General features: G+C 47.5%; 2 protein-coding genes across 2 annotated transcripts in view; both read right to left on the bottom strand.

Annotated features, from left to right (window-relative positions):
• AGBL4 (AGBL carboxypeptidase 4) overlaps positions 1–15953 on the bottom strand; it is a gene marked incomplete at both ends in the record, with an annotated part of 1136473 nt that overhangs the window by 197235 nt on the left and 923285 nt on the right.
• The window catches only part of BEND5 (BEN domain containing 5), a gene marked incomplete at both ends in the record, with an annotated part of 47544 nt that overhangs the window by 14958 nt on the left and 16633 nt on the right, over positions 1–15953 (bottom strand). Inside the window, one exon of the mRNA XM_080693483.1 lies at positions 14663–15047. Coding sequence (XP_080549609.1) covers positions 14663–15047 — 385 coding nt within the window. The remainder of the gene's footprint in view (positions 1–14662; positions 15048–15953) is intronic.

Genomic DNA, 15953 nt, shown 5'->3' on the forward strand with positions numbered 1-15953 from the left:
GAGCAGTCTTCTAGGTTGTCATCGTCTCCATGGAGAGTCAGGGACTCAATTTCCTACACAGGAAAGTGGTTCTTTTGGACTGTGTTGGAGAAGGGATAGCAATTACAGGGAAATGAAAATTGTGTAGTTGCCAAAACTCCCATCTCCATAGCCTGCAGGAGAGAGGGCCATGGAGGAAGAACGGTGAGGAAAGCTATGGGGAGAGGTATGTAGGCCTCCCCATCCCTAGGACCTAGTATCTACACAAGAGCATTCCAACCAAAAATTAAAATACAATACAGATTATGCTCTTGATTGCCTGATCCAGCAGCTACTCTGATTTTTATTTTAATGCAATCAACACAAATTACGTGAGGTTTAAACAGTGAAAGGAAGCCAGATAAATGCAGTAGCTTCTTAAGGGGGATTTTTTTTTTTTTTGTTGTTGTTGTTCTCCATTAGCTTTTAAAAATGACGGGCATTTTTTTTAAAATCACCTATTGTGTCTTGATTACAGAAGGGCAGAGAAATGGGATGAAAATGGGTAAATAAGGCCAGATGACTTGATTAACTTTTGTGGAAGAACAACTCCAAAAACCATCAGAATTTAGCATACCAGATATTCTCCCTGTGCAAACATTTTAGGAGTTGACTGGGGCTGGGAGCTGTGTATGGCTGTGCATATAACTTAAGTGACTGATAAATGCATAGTCCAACCTTTTATCCTAACCGTGTGGACAGCTGGATAGAACGCATTTTAAGTACTAACTCCTTGTGCAACAATCTGGTCGCAGCTCTATGTTCAGATGCCACATACTAGACTTTGGCTGGTGGTAGGGAAGGTACTGGTGGGTTTATTACTAAAACTCCTCACGGCAAGGCTTCCCAGAATGAGAAAATCAATCCTGAGTTGCTGGCAGCTGTCATCTGCAAGACAGGATCTCTGTAGTTTCTAAAGATTTAAGCATGAACTTTGCACAAAGTGAATGCAAGATGCCTGGGGAGCAGAACAGTGCAGATAAAAGAGCTCCCTTTATCCTGGGAGAGAGAATTTGGGTCCTCTTCCTGGCTCTGCCATGTTTTAATTACGTGATGACAGGCAACTGAATGATAGATGCAGAAGTTGGCGGAGGAAAGGACTGAGAGCATCGTAATCACTCTTATCGCATCACTCAATAGTGTGCGACCTATTCAAGGCCGGGCCTAGTCTTGTTCCCTTTGCCCTCAGCGCCTGGAACTGAGCTGGTGCTCTCTGAATGTGTGGTAAACTAATACAAGAATGACAACAGTGAATTAATGAAGTTTCAGAAGCAGATGCCAACAATTTCTCCTATCTGTACCAGATCTCAGGTTGAATTTCTGAGCTACAAACCTTAATTGGAGCACTTGATCTTTTCTCAGACCTGGGAAAAGTTAATTACTTCAGTTTCTCCTAAAGCACAAGGCTGAGTTGGTGCGTGAGGTCTCTTCCTGCTCTGATGTTCAGCAACAGGACAAAGGAATGGGCTGAGAGGAGGTCCATTGTGCCACTGGCTCTTGGGCCATTTTGACAAGATCTTGTTGTCCTTCCTTTAAAAACCTCCTTTTCCTTCCCTGAGTGAAGGCTTTGAAAAAAAAAAAAAAAAGGGAATCTAGCCCAGCTATGACTTCCATCTGGTTTTCTTCCATTCATCTCCACAACAGCTGCCTAAGAGATTTCCCACATGACCTCCTCCTTCCTTGCTTAGGCTCCCTCAGAATTAAGTCCCACACCATAGCTTCCAAAAGGCCCAGGACAACCAGCCTCTCCATCTCTAGAGCACATGTCTTGCTCCCTCCCAATAGTCCCCTTTGCTCAGGTTTCCCAGATGCTATGCTGCCCCAGGTCTCTGTGCTGTTGTCTAGGCCCTGAAGGCTGCCATATCTGTCTGCCCAGCTTTTGGTCAGATTTTAGGACATGACTCAGGTGTCTCCTTTGTGAAGCCCAGCTCCCAGGCATGGAATCATCACTCTAAAGTCTGTTTCTAATGTTAGACTGTGAAGATCTTCAAGAGCAAAGCGTTACTCCCCTTTGCAATCTTGGAGCCCAGAGCAGTGCCTGCCATATAGCAGACTACTAGCAGGTTCTTCATGACATGGGAGGGGGGGCGGTGTACATTGTTGTTGCTGGTGGTAAAAGTGGTCTTTTATAGGTTGGGGAAAGATTGTAAAATAAAGCTCTACTGCTGAGTAGTAGTGCTTGGGGCAGATGTGTGGGTAGGTGGGGAGCTGTTCTCTTGAATGTCTAATATTTCTTACAGCCCAAGAAGTAGAAATAAAGACTAAGTGTAAATCAGAAGCATCTAGTCAGGATAATGGCTACTGTTACAGACAAAAGACTGTGCCTCTACAAGATCTACAGAGGGATATCAGGGACACCAGGGGAGCAAGAGTGGAGAGGGTCGTCTCTCTGGCTCCATGGCTTGTCGGTCTCCTCCCCGTGGTTAGTCTCTGGTCTAGTCCAAGTGGCCTGCCTCACCTCTCCACACTCTGTGTCACTTTCTCTATTCACTGATGCTCCACCAAGGCCTGATTCAAATGCCTCCTCTACCATGGGGCTGTCCTGTCCCTCAGATGGAAGTAAGGCATCCTCTTCCCCACTGGCTTGAGATTTGGAGACAGACTCACAGGGGTTTAAGCACCAAGTTAGGAGGACTGGGATCTGCCTTGGATAGTATAGCTCTATGCTCCTTTGGACCCTTTCTGTCCCCAGCCCCACTCTTTCAGACCATCAACTGTTCTACCTGTCTCTTCCATGATACTGTGGGGCTTGGGGTAGGCAGGAATTGTGTGTTTTCATGTCAGAGATCAAGGCTCACAGAGTGTTTGGTTCAGGTTCTCTCCTTGAGAGACAATTTGCACATAAATAATTACTTAACCTCTTTGACCTGCTTGCCACACTTTAATGGAGGGTGAGGACAGTGACCAGGCAGGATTTGAGATTAAATGAATTAACCACATACAGAGAAGATCACTTGAGAGACTGGCTCAGAGCAGATGCTTGGTAAATCAGTCCCCCCCTCCCCACCATCCATTCCGCCCACAGGGTATACTTCTGTGCTTAACTTTTGTTCTCTGCTAAACTATTAGCTCTGTGAACCTGGGCCCCTGCTGGTCTACTTTGCCTCTGGTGGCCTAGCAGAGTAGGTCCTCACACTCCACAGCCACCCTCTCTCCATCTCTGCTCATACTGATCTCCTCAGGGACTGACAGGGCTTTCCTCCCAGGGCACAGTATACCCAAAGCACCAGGTACCTCAGCTGAGTAAGGCAGGCAGCTAGGCAAACCAGCCAAAGGCACATCATGGAAAGGACCTTCCCGGAGACTGGGGTAAGACTCCCAGCTGTGTGACCGCTGGAGAGTCTCCTCAGCTCTGCACTCAGCTTTCCTACTTGCTAATAGTGATTCTGAGAGCCACAGGCCTGCGGCTGGTGCCTACAAAGAGCCCAGGCACAGGACAGAGGCTCAGTAAATGGCAGATGAGTGAAGGAATAAAATCGGTCAATTAAAGCATGGTGTTCAGCATTACAGAATCGGGAAGAAAAGGAATAAAAAAAATTGTGGTTTCTTTAGGGAGAGTAGGGAGGGCCTCTAGTGCTTTTAATTTAAGATGGGGGGAATCATTTCATTGTAAATTTTAGTCGGCTGTACTCCCCGATGTTGGCAATTTACATCTCATTACAACAAATGCTTCAGATTGCTGTTTTGCTTTTAAAAATTTCTGAGGCATTGTTCTCCCTCCAACACATGTGACCAAATTAGCCACAATAATAAGCACTTGCGTTAAGAGACAGCATTGTACGATCTGGTGCAGATATTTTAGGTAAAAAAGGAATTTTTTCACTTTGTGGGAAGAGTAGGAATAAAAAGAAAGGCCTTTTGATCTCCTTGCATTCTGGTATTGACACACACTTCAAGTTTATTTGGGGGGAAATATACCTTCCACAGAAAGAAACCTCTTAGCTGAGTAAAGGAAGCTTTCGAGGAGTGTAAAAGGTAGTGCCTGTCTTTTCCCTCAATCATCTGAGAATCCATTCATCACACAGTGTCTGACTGCACACCCAGATCTAGGCACTGTAAGAGGCCCTGGGGACTTGGGGACAAATTAAATATGTCCCAGTTCTAGATAAGTGCAGAATTGAACATATGAAAACATTATCATCACACTGAATACAGATCACTGCTATGTCATGGATGAGCAGTCGCTTAAATGTTAGAAAAACCCAGTAGGAATCCTGGCTTTTTGTGACTTTGGCTCTTTAACACAGTGGCCACTCCCATAACATGGGGATCATGGCACAAAGTAAGGGTCTTTGTTAAGTGTTCACTGGCACAACAAACAGATGAAATTACACCATTCTCTATTCTTTTTTAATCTTAAGTTATACTAATACAATTCCTTCAGAAAAATTGTCTAAGAAGTTACTGTGTGTATGACTTCCAGGAGGTTTAGAAAGCATCTGTTTCTTCAAAGCACAGATATATTTGGGCCAAAAACACACCACTGCTGATTTCTTCTGAAATAGAAAGGTTAATTGATACTCTTTTTTTTAAAAGATTAAATACTTCTGTTTACTTCTGGAAGATTTTGTTATAGCTATCATTCTAGTCTCTTCATAAATATAAAGTGAATCAAGTGGAAACTCTTGAATGCATACAGAACCCCTACTGTGGTATAGAGGCGTTTAGTAGATTTAGATTAAAGATGATTTGGTTTCCTCAAGCAGGATCAGAACTCAGACATGGAGTGGGACCATGAAGGAGGTAAACAAGGGACCACAAGGAGTGAGAGGGTGATCTGCCAGTGAGGACCTCACCACATGGTGAAGAGGGCTCCACCTCCTCACCTGCTTCGCCCTCTTAGCTCCAAAGTGGACAAAGCCAAACCTGGTCTCATTCCTTCAGGGAGATTCTACTATGTGCCACCAAATGCTGGCCCTGGGCTAGGTGGCCGTGATTCTTTCACAGTCTAGCCACAGAAAGATGCAGGCAACAGCTTATTGCTTTTGTGGCTGATGAGGGTCAGGATAAAGATTTGGAACAGAAGCAAAAGAGGAGTGCTGTGTTTAAAGAGACTGGAATGGCCGCAGAAGGATGGTCACAAACTTCGGTGCTGGGGCTTGGAAGACAGGTCTGCACTTACTGGGTCCCAGGGTATAGTAGTTATCTTCACACAGTGAGGAAAAGTGGCACAAAATACAGGCTCGCTGTCTGACCACAGAGTGAGCAGTGTAGGACCCACATAGATCTGGGGAGGGAAAGATCATGGCCGGCTAAGTGAGCCTGGAAGGCGTTGGGGAAGAGCTGGGCTCCAGGGCTCCGGTGTGGGCGTTTGGTGCGGGGATGTGATCAGGTCTGAGAATGAGGGCTGGACAGGCTTTGTTGGGCAGAAGTCGAAAAAGCAATTCTAACATGAGGCCTGGACCGGGCGAGATCCCAACAGCTCACCTGGAAGCCTCCACAGTGGGGCCACGCCCTCAGGGAATAGAAGGCAGACCTGAGGGAGCCCCCGCCCCAAGAGGTGAAGCCCCACAAGAGACGTGGTAGAAGCAAGCCCAGGTCCTCCATCGTGGACGTCAAATTTTCCCCTACTTTGAGGAATTAGAGATGTCTATTTAAAATGACATAGTTGAAAATAGATGATTGATACCTACTGTCCTATTAAGCATCTTAACAAAGTCTCTCTCTCTTAAATGTCTGTAGCACTTTTTACCCCACTATCATATGATTATTTATTCAACATCTCTGACTCCAAGGGGATGAAGACAGGACAACCTCAGTCTGTTCACTGTCCAGCAGTCAGAACAATGTCCCTGGCACAGATCAAATTCTCCTTAAACAAGAGCTCAGAGAAAGAAGTTAATTCTCATGGTGGTCCTGCAAAATTGATTTTATTATCTCTGAAGAGTCAAAGTGAGGTAATTTGCCTGAAGTCACACAGGTGATGAGCACTCAAATCCAAGTTGTCAAACTCCAGAACCTTGCTTGCCACCAGCTTGTGGCTCCTGAGCCAACTATCACTCTGTGGGACCCTCGGCTCATCTCTGACCTTCATGGGCCTTCTCCAAGGGTCTACGAGGAACTCCACAGCTGTAAGGGGGTGTGGAGCTGCTGTCACCAGGATTCATCTCACCTCGAGGAGCTCCAAGCCTGTCCTCTGCCAGCTGGTGGCCAGGGAAGACTGGGCTGGCTCTTCGGCTGGGGTTTGTTCATGCCTTTGCACAGCAGGGTGTGTGCAGGATAGCATGGGTTTCCCCTGCCAAAGAAGCTCCAAGGTCCTGCATGTGCACTTAATGCATGGGGAATGGTATTTGGCCCCAGACTGGAACTGGCTGGGATGCGGGGCTGAGACATTGTGATGGGTGGCATAGGGACACCCTTGGGCTCCTAAAGGGTTGCTATGGGCAGTAGTGAGCACCTTAGGGCAAGAGTTCAGGGGATTCAGTTTGATCATGTGGCTGATGTCTCCTCCAATCAACCCAGGACCCTGGCCTTGGTAGGTGCTTCCTTCAGGCCGGGAACTCTTCCAAAGTAGGGGCCATACTGGATCTTTGCTAACCGGTTGTTAACTGGTATGCCCAACTTGGAGGAAAACAGCAACTCAGGGGCTGAGGGACTGTACCCAGGTTACTCCAATGGGGAAGAGCCCTAGAGAGCCACCTGCAAAGTTTCTGCTGGCTCCTGCCCACCTGTGCAGCTTCTCCTCTCCCTCCTGCCATTCTGTACTGTTCAGCCAGAAAGGGCTTTCGGTTCCCTGAATGGGCCCACCTCTTTTCCAACTCCAAGTCCGTGTTCAGACTGTCCTATTGACTGAGATACTTTTCACTTCCCCTTTATTTGGAAAAATCCAACTCAGTTCCTTAATTTGTGGCCTTCTACAGCCACCTAGAGCATGTGTGCCCCAGCCGTGGTAGCAACCTTCTTCTACGTTCTCTCCCAACACTGACACCGACAGCCCACTGCATTCCAATCATCTGTTGATAAGACCCTGACTCTCACAGTTGAGCCTAAAACAGAGGGAGTGTCCAACAAATGTTTCCTGCACAAAAACATTTCCTGTGGTCAGAGCTGTGCAAGAGTGGGCTGGGCTGCACTGGAAGCCTTGAGAGTCCAATCTCTGGAGGACTGTTGCAGGAGGTGGCGCTCTCTTGGCAGGGAAGCAACAGAAGGCTTCCTATCTTGCACAGGAGGACAGACTATGGGGCTCTAAGGATTACCTCCCAATCTCAGAGCACCTCTGAAGGAGCAAGAGTGCAGGTGATCAGCCTCTAGGCCCGGCTACGGCGGCTGGACTGATTCCATCCATCTGCATGGGCTGAACGTCAACCTTTCACTGCTTCATGTGAACACATTCAGATTCCCCATGAAGGAGGTCTAATGGTGAGGGCAGGCAGAAGAGGGGATAGACCTGCAGAGGTACAGGAGCCGAGTGACTAAATGACTAACCAGATTTCCTGACACATGGAACAGGGGAGATAGCTAAACCCTGGTTCTGTTCCTGGGTGTGTGGCTTCATGCAAGTTCTCTAATCTCTCTGAGTCCTGTTCCTCTTCTGATGATCCTATCTTCTGCTGAGGTTGTTTTATATATGGAAAGCCCTTAGTGTCTGGCCCAAGGCAGCTGTCCAGAGAGGCGAGCTATTGCCTGTAATGAACCCTTTTCCACCTCCATTTCCTGACTAAAAATTCCAGCAGAACACAAGCTGTCACAAGGGGACACTAACAGCAAAGCTGCACGTAATGTAGAACATCTCTGTTCTGGCCATAAGGAAAAGCCCAGCACCCCTGTCTCGGTGTGCCAGTGCTCTGAGCAGTTAGCAAAGGGGCAGCCTGGAGAGGGCCCTCAGCCCCACCCCATGGCCCCCAGGAGGGTAGACTTTAGGGAGGAAGGGGAAGGAGTGTCCTACATTGTTTGGCCACTTTGAAGTGGATTTGCAAAATAATGAACTGTGGGAAGGTCTGACTGGATCAATAGTACAAAAAAGTCCTTTCAAATGGGAGATGACCAATGCTTTCAGATAAGCCTCAGCAATTCTTAAAACTCTGCCCCATCTTGCTGCCATCACGGTAGGCAGAGGGCAGTTGTTTCTGCCCCACCTCTGCCTCTGAGGGGCCAGCACACTGCGGGTCTCCCTGGCCTCGCCTCCACCGTGAACAGATGGGAACCCATTGGGCCAAGTGACAGTCGCCCATGGTCCTCAGTTTCTCTCGGGCTCAGCTTCTCCCGTGTTCCTGTTCACTGGTGAGAATTATCCAAGTCTTAAAGAGATGGGAAAGGGCTCCGGGATAAACAGGCCCCAGGAGGAAACCTTGTCAAAGAGGAAAATGAGCTATAACTGGCGATGTCTGGAAAGAAATGATGAGACCAAAAGGGGTGACCGAAAGCAGGAAGTGTAAAGATGAAAATTGGGGGAGGGAGGGCAGGGAATTCTACAAACTACAAACCAGGTGTAGCTGTAAAATGGATGATTCAAATCTTATTTCTAAGGACTTATAAGGGGAAGTAGGAAATCCCCGGGAGTCATTAGAGTTTAACCAAGGATTGTGATGTGCCAGACAGTCACAGTTCTGCTCTAGGTCCATGATGCCTGTGATGTGCCAATCACTGAACACATATTATCTCATGCATATCTCAAGTGCCTCTACTGTAGAACCTACTGAGCACCTACTATGTGCTGGCCTCTGGGTAGACATCTTTACTGCATTTGTTCATTTAATCTTCTTAAACACCTCAATGCAATTGGCCATGGTGGTGTACAGCTATAATCCCTCTACTGGGGAGGCTGCAGGTTTGAGGCCAGCCTCAGCAACTTAAGACTCTATTTCAAATTTTAAAAAGGGCTTGGGGTGTAGCTCAGAGGCAGAATACCCCTCAGTTCAATTCCTAGTACCCAAACAAAAGCAAAACAAAACAAAAAACAACCATAATGGTTGGTACTATCATTGACTATTATAGATGAGAACACTATTATAGATGGGCTTAAGTAAATTGCCTAGGGTAACAAATTTAGAACATAAAGAGTTGGAGTTAAAAAAACAACAACAGTATTTCTGACCTCCTAGCCCATGCAAGCTCTTCATCTCTCAGCGGGCTCTCCTACCTAGATGTGGAGGGCTTTACGAAATCCATTTTATAGAGGAAAAAACAGACTAAAAAGGGTTAAACCATTTGCTTGAAGTTACACAGGTGATGAATTAGGAGAGCTGAGATTCACACCCTAGTAATATCTGTTGCCAAAGACCAGGCTGTGTCCAGGACAGGAGGACCAGCAGGGAGCATTTGGCTGACATTAGCTGCCTTTTCTAAGGCACCATCAGAGACCTGGGCTTAAGAAGCCAGCTCTGACCACAAAGGATTTTAAAGATCAAAGCTGGTATTTTAACAGACCTTGGACAGAACACAGGGCACCGACTCAGAGGGTTACAGAGGTGGCAGCAATCAGCTCTAAAAAGCCAAGACAGATATGCAGGCCACAATGGCTTTCTCCTTCAAAAATTTCAACCGGCTTATGATCTAGCCAACAGAGGCATTATCTCTTCTTTTCACATTCTCTTTTCTCAAATGGAGATAATAATCCTAACCTAGCCTTGCAATAAGGCTATTGGAACAGTCCAATGAGATAAAAATGTCAAGGTGCTTTGAAACCTGGAAAGTGCGGTGCGCATGTAAATTACTGTTATTATTCCTATTATCTATGCCTCTTCTGGTCAGAATTCATCATTTCTTCCTACATTCCTTGTTAACGTACACACAAAATCTAAAATCATCATCTGTCTCCCTCCTGCAATTACAGCGCTGATTTTATTCTGCCTGGTGTCACTGTGTGCGCACGTTTGTGCCCCCGTTAGACCTGTGTGTTTCCTGAAAGCAAGGATTACATCTACTCCTCTTCATACTCATTGCAGAGCCTGTTAGAGCTTTCCTTTAACTGTTAAAGTAAGGCCTAGGCTTCCTTATCCACCTCACACCAAAATGATTTATACTCAGCGGTACTTATGGTGTCAAAACCTGAGGAGGATCCCTAGGCCTTGGTCTTTGTCGGCTAAGATCAAGGGATATAGCTGAGGAGAAACAGAGAGACCCTAGAGTGTACTCCACAGGAGCTCGCCTTCCCGTGGGCCTCCATTCTCCTGTTTCCCCCACCCTCTGGAATCCTCGGAGGGAGGCTGCCACCTCAGCTTCAAGAGCATTAATCCACTAACTTGTGATTATTTTTAAAGAGCTCTAATTTATTTCTCCATTTTCAGCACCTACCCAGTCTTGGCACAGAGTATATACACCTCCATAAATGTTTACTAAAAAAAAGAAATAAATGATAAGTCTGTACATGGTAAGTATGGTGACTTCATGCTTTCGGCATGGCTGACATTTGCTTCTTTGGGGGAAGAGGGTAGACAGAAAAGAGCAGGACAGAAAGTGGCCTTTACTGAATAGTTAAGGTATGGCGGGGCTCAATTCTACATATGCTTCCTCATTTCTCTCTGACACTGTCACAGAGGCACTGTGAGAGAGGACCCTTGGGGGTCAGAGGTGAGGTCCTGTGCCATCAGAGAGGACAGCTTCCCATACTAAGGTCATAGAAAAGGAAAATTTGGTTTTACAAAGAGATAAAAGTTTCTTTTAGGGGACTAAAAATTGTTCCCATGTTGGTAACCGTGAAGTCAAAGGGCTCATGAAGGCTGAAGGGGTGAGGGTGCAGAGACAAGCACACTAAACCAGGGAAACCCTGGGGCAGGTCAGTGATACTTTCAGCACTTGCTTCCTTATTAGCAAAGTGAGGGCAACAGCCTATACCCCTCTAAGACCTTTCACAGCCCCATGGCTCCACGTGCTACTCTACTTTCCTGTTAAGTACATCTTAACATTTGAAGAATGAATGAAAGAAGTATATACACAGATGAAGAGGAGAGGCATCCAGTGAACCCCTGAAACAGCGCTCATTCCACCTGGCTACCTCCAACCTCTACGAGGGGACCCTTACAACTCCTGGCTGCTTGGCAACTTGCTCCCCACCTGAGGTCCTGGTGAGCCTCAAGAGGCCGGGCTCCTGCCCCCTTCCTCCCTCCCAACGCCTCCAGAACCCCACTGCCTGGGGGAGTCAGCAATAATTCTTCCAGGTGGGAAGAGTTCCTTCTAAAACTGAGTACCTCCTGACCTGACAGCCTCTCTGTTTTCTGAAGTTGCCTGTTAGGGGGTGAGTGACGCAGTACCCAAGCTGGACAAAGGTCCTTGAGCTCAGCCCCTGGATGAGGTGGGTAGGAAAAAATACTCAAGGGCAGGCCTCCAAGAGCAGCCCTGTCAACCCAGGGACAGAGGAGGGCAAAGGCCAGCTCCGCATCAAGCCCCGGCCAGAATGTGTCCTGACAGGGCACGCGGGCCTCTGAGAGTAGGACCAGGGTCTCAACTCAACTCGCCTACCGGCTGTTCTCTGCCTTGTTTCTTGGTGGTGTTTACAGATCAGGAGCTGTTTCAGCAGGGCTAACCTCCCAGACTCACCGAGAGAGAGCGCTCCACCATGAAATGCGAGCCCCTCCTCCACAACTGGCTAGTATGAATCTTAACTCCTTGTTTCCATGTACCTCCATCCCTACTCTCTGCCTGCGCCTGCCTCCCGGAGGGCTTTGTGTTCTTTGTATCTCCACAAGTTCTCAGGCTCAGAAAGTATTTGGTCAGTGTTAGCTGACTAACTGAATGAAAAACATATATAACCCTTTTATCTTCTATAACAGAAGAAGAGCCTGAGGGGCGGAGAAGTTTGTTAACCTGCCCAAGCTTCCAGAGCCAATTAGTAGTTGGGGGAGCCAGAATGAAAAGTCAAACCAGACCTTATCTTAGTTCCACCACTAAATGAGGCAGAAAAGATGCTAACAGTAATTAGGTATGAAGAAAACACCAGGGACTACGCTGCGTGCCCCAGGCCATAAAAGGGACATGTAAATCCCATTTTACAGATGAGAACAGTGAGGCACAGAGAGGTGCTCTCTGCTTGGATGGGTCCTCACTCTGCCCAGCCACTGGCTTCTGCCTGCATAACAGGAACTTATCCTTCAGGCTTCAGCTTCTACTGCTTTTCCTTCAGGAAGCCATTCTTCCTGAAGAATGCCCCAGAATCTGATGGGGGCCCCTCTCCTGCTGTCCCCCAGCCCATGATGCCTTTGTCCCTATGGTGGTGATTATGCACGGTGCTCTCACTGATTCTTTCGGTGTTTCCGGCATCAAACTCTGAACTCCTTAAGGGCAGAGGGTAAGACCTGTGTTTCAGAGTGAACTCCTACTCACCACTAGGCAAATGCCGGGCACAAAGCAGGGAACCAGTAAGTATTTGTAGAAAAAAGCGAGAAAAGAGAAGGAAGAAAGAAAGGAAAGAATGTTTCCAAAGCCACAGAGTTGGGAAGTAGGGAAGCTGGGATTTGAATCCAGGCCTGCCTGGTTCTAGAGACTATGTGCTCCATAAACATATTCAAGGTTCTCTTATGGGCAGAGAGCCTGTTATTATTAAGACCCTTGCAGATATGTCTCAGGATTCGGTGCACTACCATGTGGTAATCGGTAGACTACACTTTCATAGGTCAGGGACAATGCAAGGAGTTTCCAGGATACCCTGGAAGCACAGGGCTCTGCGCATGGGGGAGCCCATGCACACTTGAGGTTTGAGTCCATCCCACTGTGATGCCAATAGTGTCTCAGAGGAGGGAAGAGCTCGACACACTCGCTAGGCCCGTATGGTGGCACTGAAGGCCTGTGGGATGGGAGAGCCTGGGAAGGTCAAGATACCAACACTATGGTCAGGCCAAGTTTGTCTAAGTGTTTCAGGATGCACAGAGGCATATGTTGATACAAGGTGCAGAGCGTCTTCTTGCCTGAAGTCACGAGTGGTTTCTGGAGTTTAAACTCAGGTCATAACCATGCAAAACAGGTAGTTTCCTGGGGAAGTGCAATAACAGTGTAGAGAGGTTTTGCTGTCAGTGCCCATCCCCACCCCCACACACTGCCCGAAGTTTACAAAAGGCATAGCATACACAGCACAGTGAGTGTAAAAATCATTCACTTTGAGATCAGGAAACATTTTTCTCTGAGAATCTCAGTGCTCTCCCCATCTTCCACCCCCACTTCCAGATGAACACAGCTTTCACAGATTTTTGCATTTATGGCTTCTCTTTGAAATTTTACTAGAATAAAGAACTTTAATAACTTCTGAAGCTGCAAAACACATGTGGCCTCTAGTGTCACTGTGCACCTCTATGGTCTATTAAGACCATGGCCGAGGTGACAGCAGAGGTGGGAAGGGAAGAGCCACCAGCCCGTGGTGTGAGGTGGGCGAGGTGGTCTGAGACGGAGTGTCGCCTGCACCTGCTGAATGACCCTGGGAAGTCCCCTCCAGTGGGACTCAGTGACAAGGTCATGAAAAGCCCTCTTGGCTGACTCCTTCATCTACTGAGACCTTGGGGACATCTACTTTAAGAAGCAAAAAGTACCTATAAGACAGGTACAAATACATTTTTCTAAACAAAGAGAAATGGAACTTTACATATAAATATATTATCAAATAATGAAAACCTTAAGGATAGCATTGGGTTTAAACCTTGGGGACAGAACCTGTATTTCTAGACTACATTACTCCCTTTTTCAAGCAAAGTGTTCTCGCTGGGGGTTAATTCTTATCCTTGGGGGCCTTGGTGGCTATGGATGTGTACTCTAGTGGTCTCTTCCATACTGTCTGTGACTGGTTTCTGCCTTTTACAATTCTGGATCCTCCTCTCTGGTAACCAGTCATTTCTCTCTGCTGTCAAAGACTCTGCCTTTTAGATTTTGCCTCATTCCTGCTTCTAAGTCACTTTAGATGAGAAAACCTACAAGCCGGGTTAGTTACAATGGAATGCAATATAAGAGGCTATTAAGTCCTTCTGTGAGCAAACCAAAGGAGTGTCGTACGTCTTTACAGTAATCTTTCCAAGGCATGAGCCTTCCTGCTTAACAGCTTTTTAATGCTTCCCATTCCCACCCAAACAAGTCCAGACCACCCGGCCAGGAGAGTTTTCAATGCCTTTTATCATCTGCCCTCAAAGCACATTTGCAGGTTCCTTCTTAGTACGCTCTAGGTGGCTTCCTGTATTTATGAGTGCTGCCCTTGGCCCCCTCATATCCCCTGAATATGCCAACCTCTGAGGCCCTATTCAAGACCCAGCCCCTTCCAGACGTCTCCCTCATGCCCTCCGACATAATAACCTCTCCACACTCTGAGCTCTCAGATCGTGTGAGCAGCATCCCTCCTACTGCACTAATACATTTCTGACTCACAGTAATCCATGTGTTAGGATCAGCTCCAGTTCTCTTTCCTGTCCTGAGATCTCTTTGGAGAGGGACTCTGCCACCCCGGGTGCTGCCTTTTGCTGAATGAATGCACACACGGGCAGTAACAAATATTGTGTTGCCCTTGCTGTCACAATCTGCCCAGTGCTGCATCTGTGAGCTCCTATCAGATCCATGGAAAGAAGAAAGTGACTCTTCCTTTGGGTAACTGCTGAGCCGAGTGGAGCACCAGTCCTTCCCTTGCCTCTCCCTTCCCTGCCCTGTTCTCGCCTTGCCCTTGCCCTCCTGGAAGAAGAGCTGCACTAAGTGCCCTCCCGCCAACGTACAGTGGTAGGTGGCCTGCTGGGGCACTCACCGCTGCCAAGCCGCAGGAGCAACACGTCCTGGAGCCTCCGGTTGAGGTCACGGAGCTCCTTCATTTCGGACACAAGCGCCCCATACTCCTTGAGCTTCTTGGCCTGCTGCACCAGCTGCCTCCGAGTCCGCTCCAGCTCCTGCTGGAGGTGGCGCATCTCCTCCTGCTGCTGCTGGTAGTTGCGCAGCAGCTCCTCGTACAGAGCCCGGGGCACGACGGCATCCTCCAGACTGTCCATGTCCTCCGTGCCCGGCGAGGCCTCCACGAAGACCTCTTCTGGACAAGTGCTGTGGCCCAGGCTCAGCCCGTTCTGCTTCTCGAGCCGGGCCACCACCGCCTCGATGCTCTTGTGCGCCACTTCGCTCGGCTTCCGCCCCTCTGGTCTCTGTGTAGGACAACGAGAATCAGTTCAGGCAAGGGCAGCTGGGACTTTCTTGGACTGCAGCTCAATATTTCCCCAGACAATCCTAGAATCACAGAACCACAGAACATCAGTACTTGGAGAAACCTGTGTAAACACTCAGTCAAAGCCCTTCATTTTACAGACGTCCATCCAGAGTGTGGAAGGGGCTTGCCCAAGGCCAGTCAGCTGGTGGCAGAACCAAGACTGCGTCCCAGGCCAGCCATGTTTTCATTCCAGCACTCTGCCTCTTGGATGCATACACCCTGATCACCCTTCCAAACGCCCAGCCCTAACCCACAGAGCCTAGACAGTCACTTCTCATGAGGGGTGTCATATATATATATATATATATATATATATATATATATATATATATATGTATATTTGCATAGAGTTAGGGAGAAATTGGGCCAGGTCAAGCCAACCCAGGGAAGTCACACTCAAATCTCTTTGACAAAAAAAGTATAAAAAAGAAAGGCCATTCCATCATGTAACTTTTTCAAGAATGTTTTAGTTGGGAAGGATGTTAGAAAAACAAACAAACAAAACCCCTCAAATCTACTCTAATCTAAGGTCTTATTTTCTGTTTCTCCACTGCCTTACTCACTCAGAACTGGCAGCTGGCAGGAACCTGTTTACTCAGTTGAAATCTGTAAAGACTGCTACCAATAGAAGGTACCTTTTGCCTTCAGTTTTCTTCGTTTTATAGGTGAGTAAACTGAGGCCCAGAGTGGGGAATGACCATACTTAGGGTCACATGGTGTGTTATATAAGACTATCAGAATTTGGCAAGAATTTCCAGCATGAGGCTCCTTCCCCCACATCTGTCAGCCTCTCCCTCATCGAGACAGTGGCTACAGAGAGGAAAGTTCATTTAGAAGAGAATTA

Source organism: Muscardinus avellanarius (genome assembly GCF_963383645.1).
Source record: "Muscardinus avellanarius genome assembly, chromosome: 3".
NCBI classification, from domain to species: domain Eukaryota; kingdom Metazoa; phylum Chordata; class Mammalia; order Rodentia; family Gliridae; genus Muscardinus; species Muscardinus avellanarius.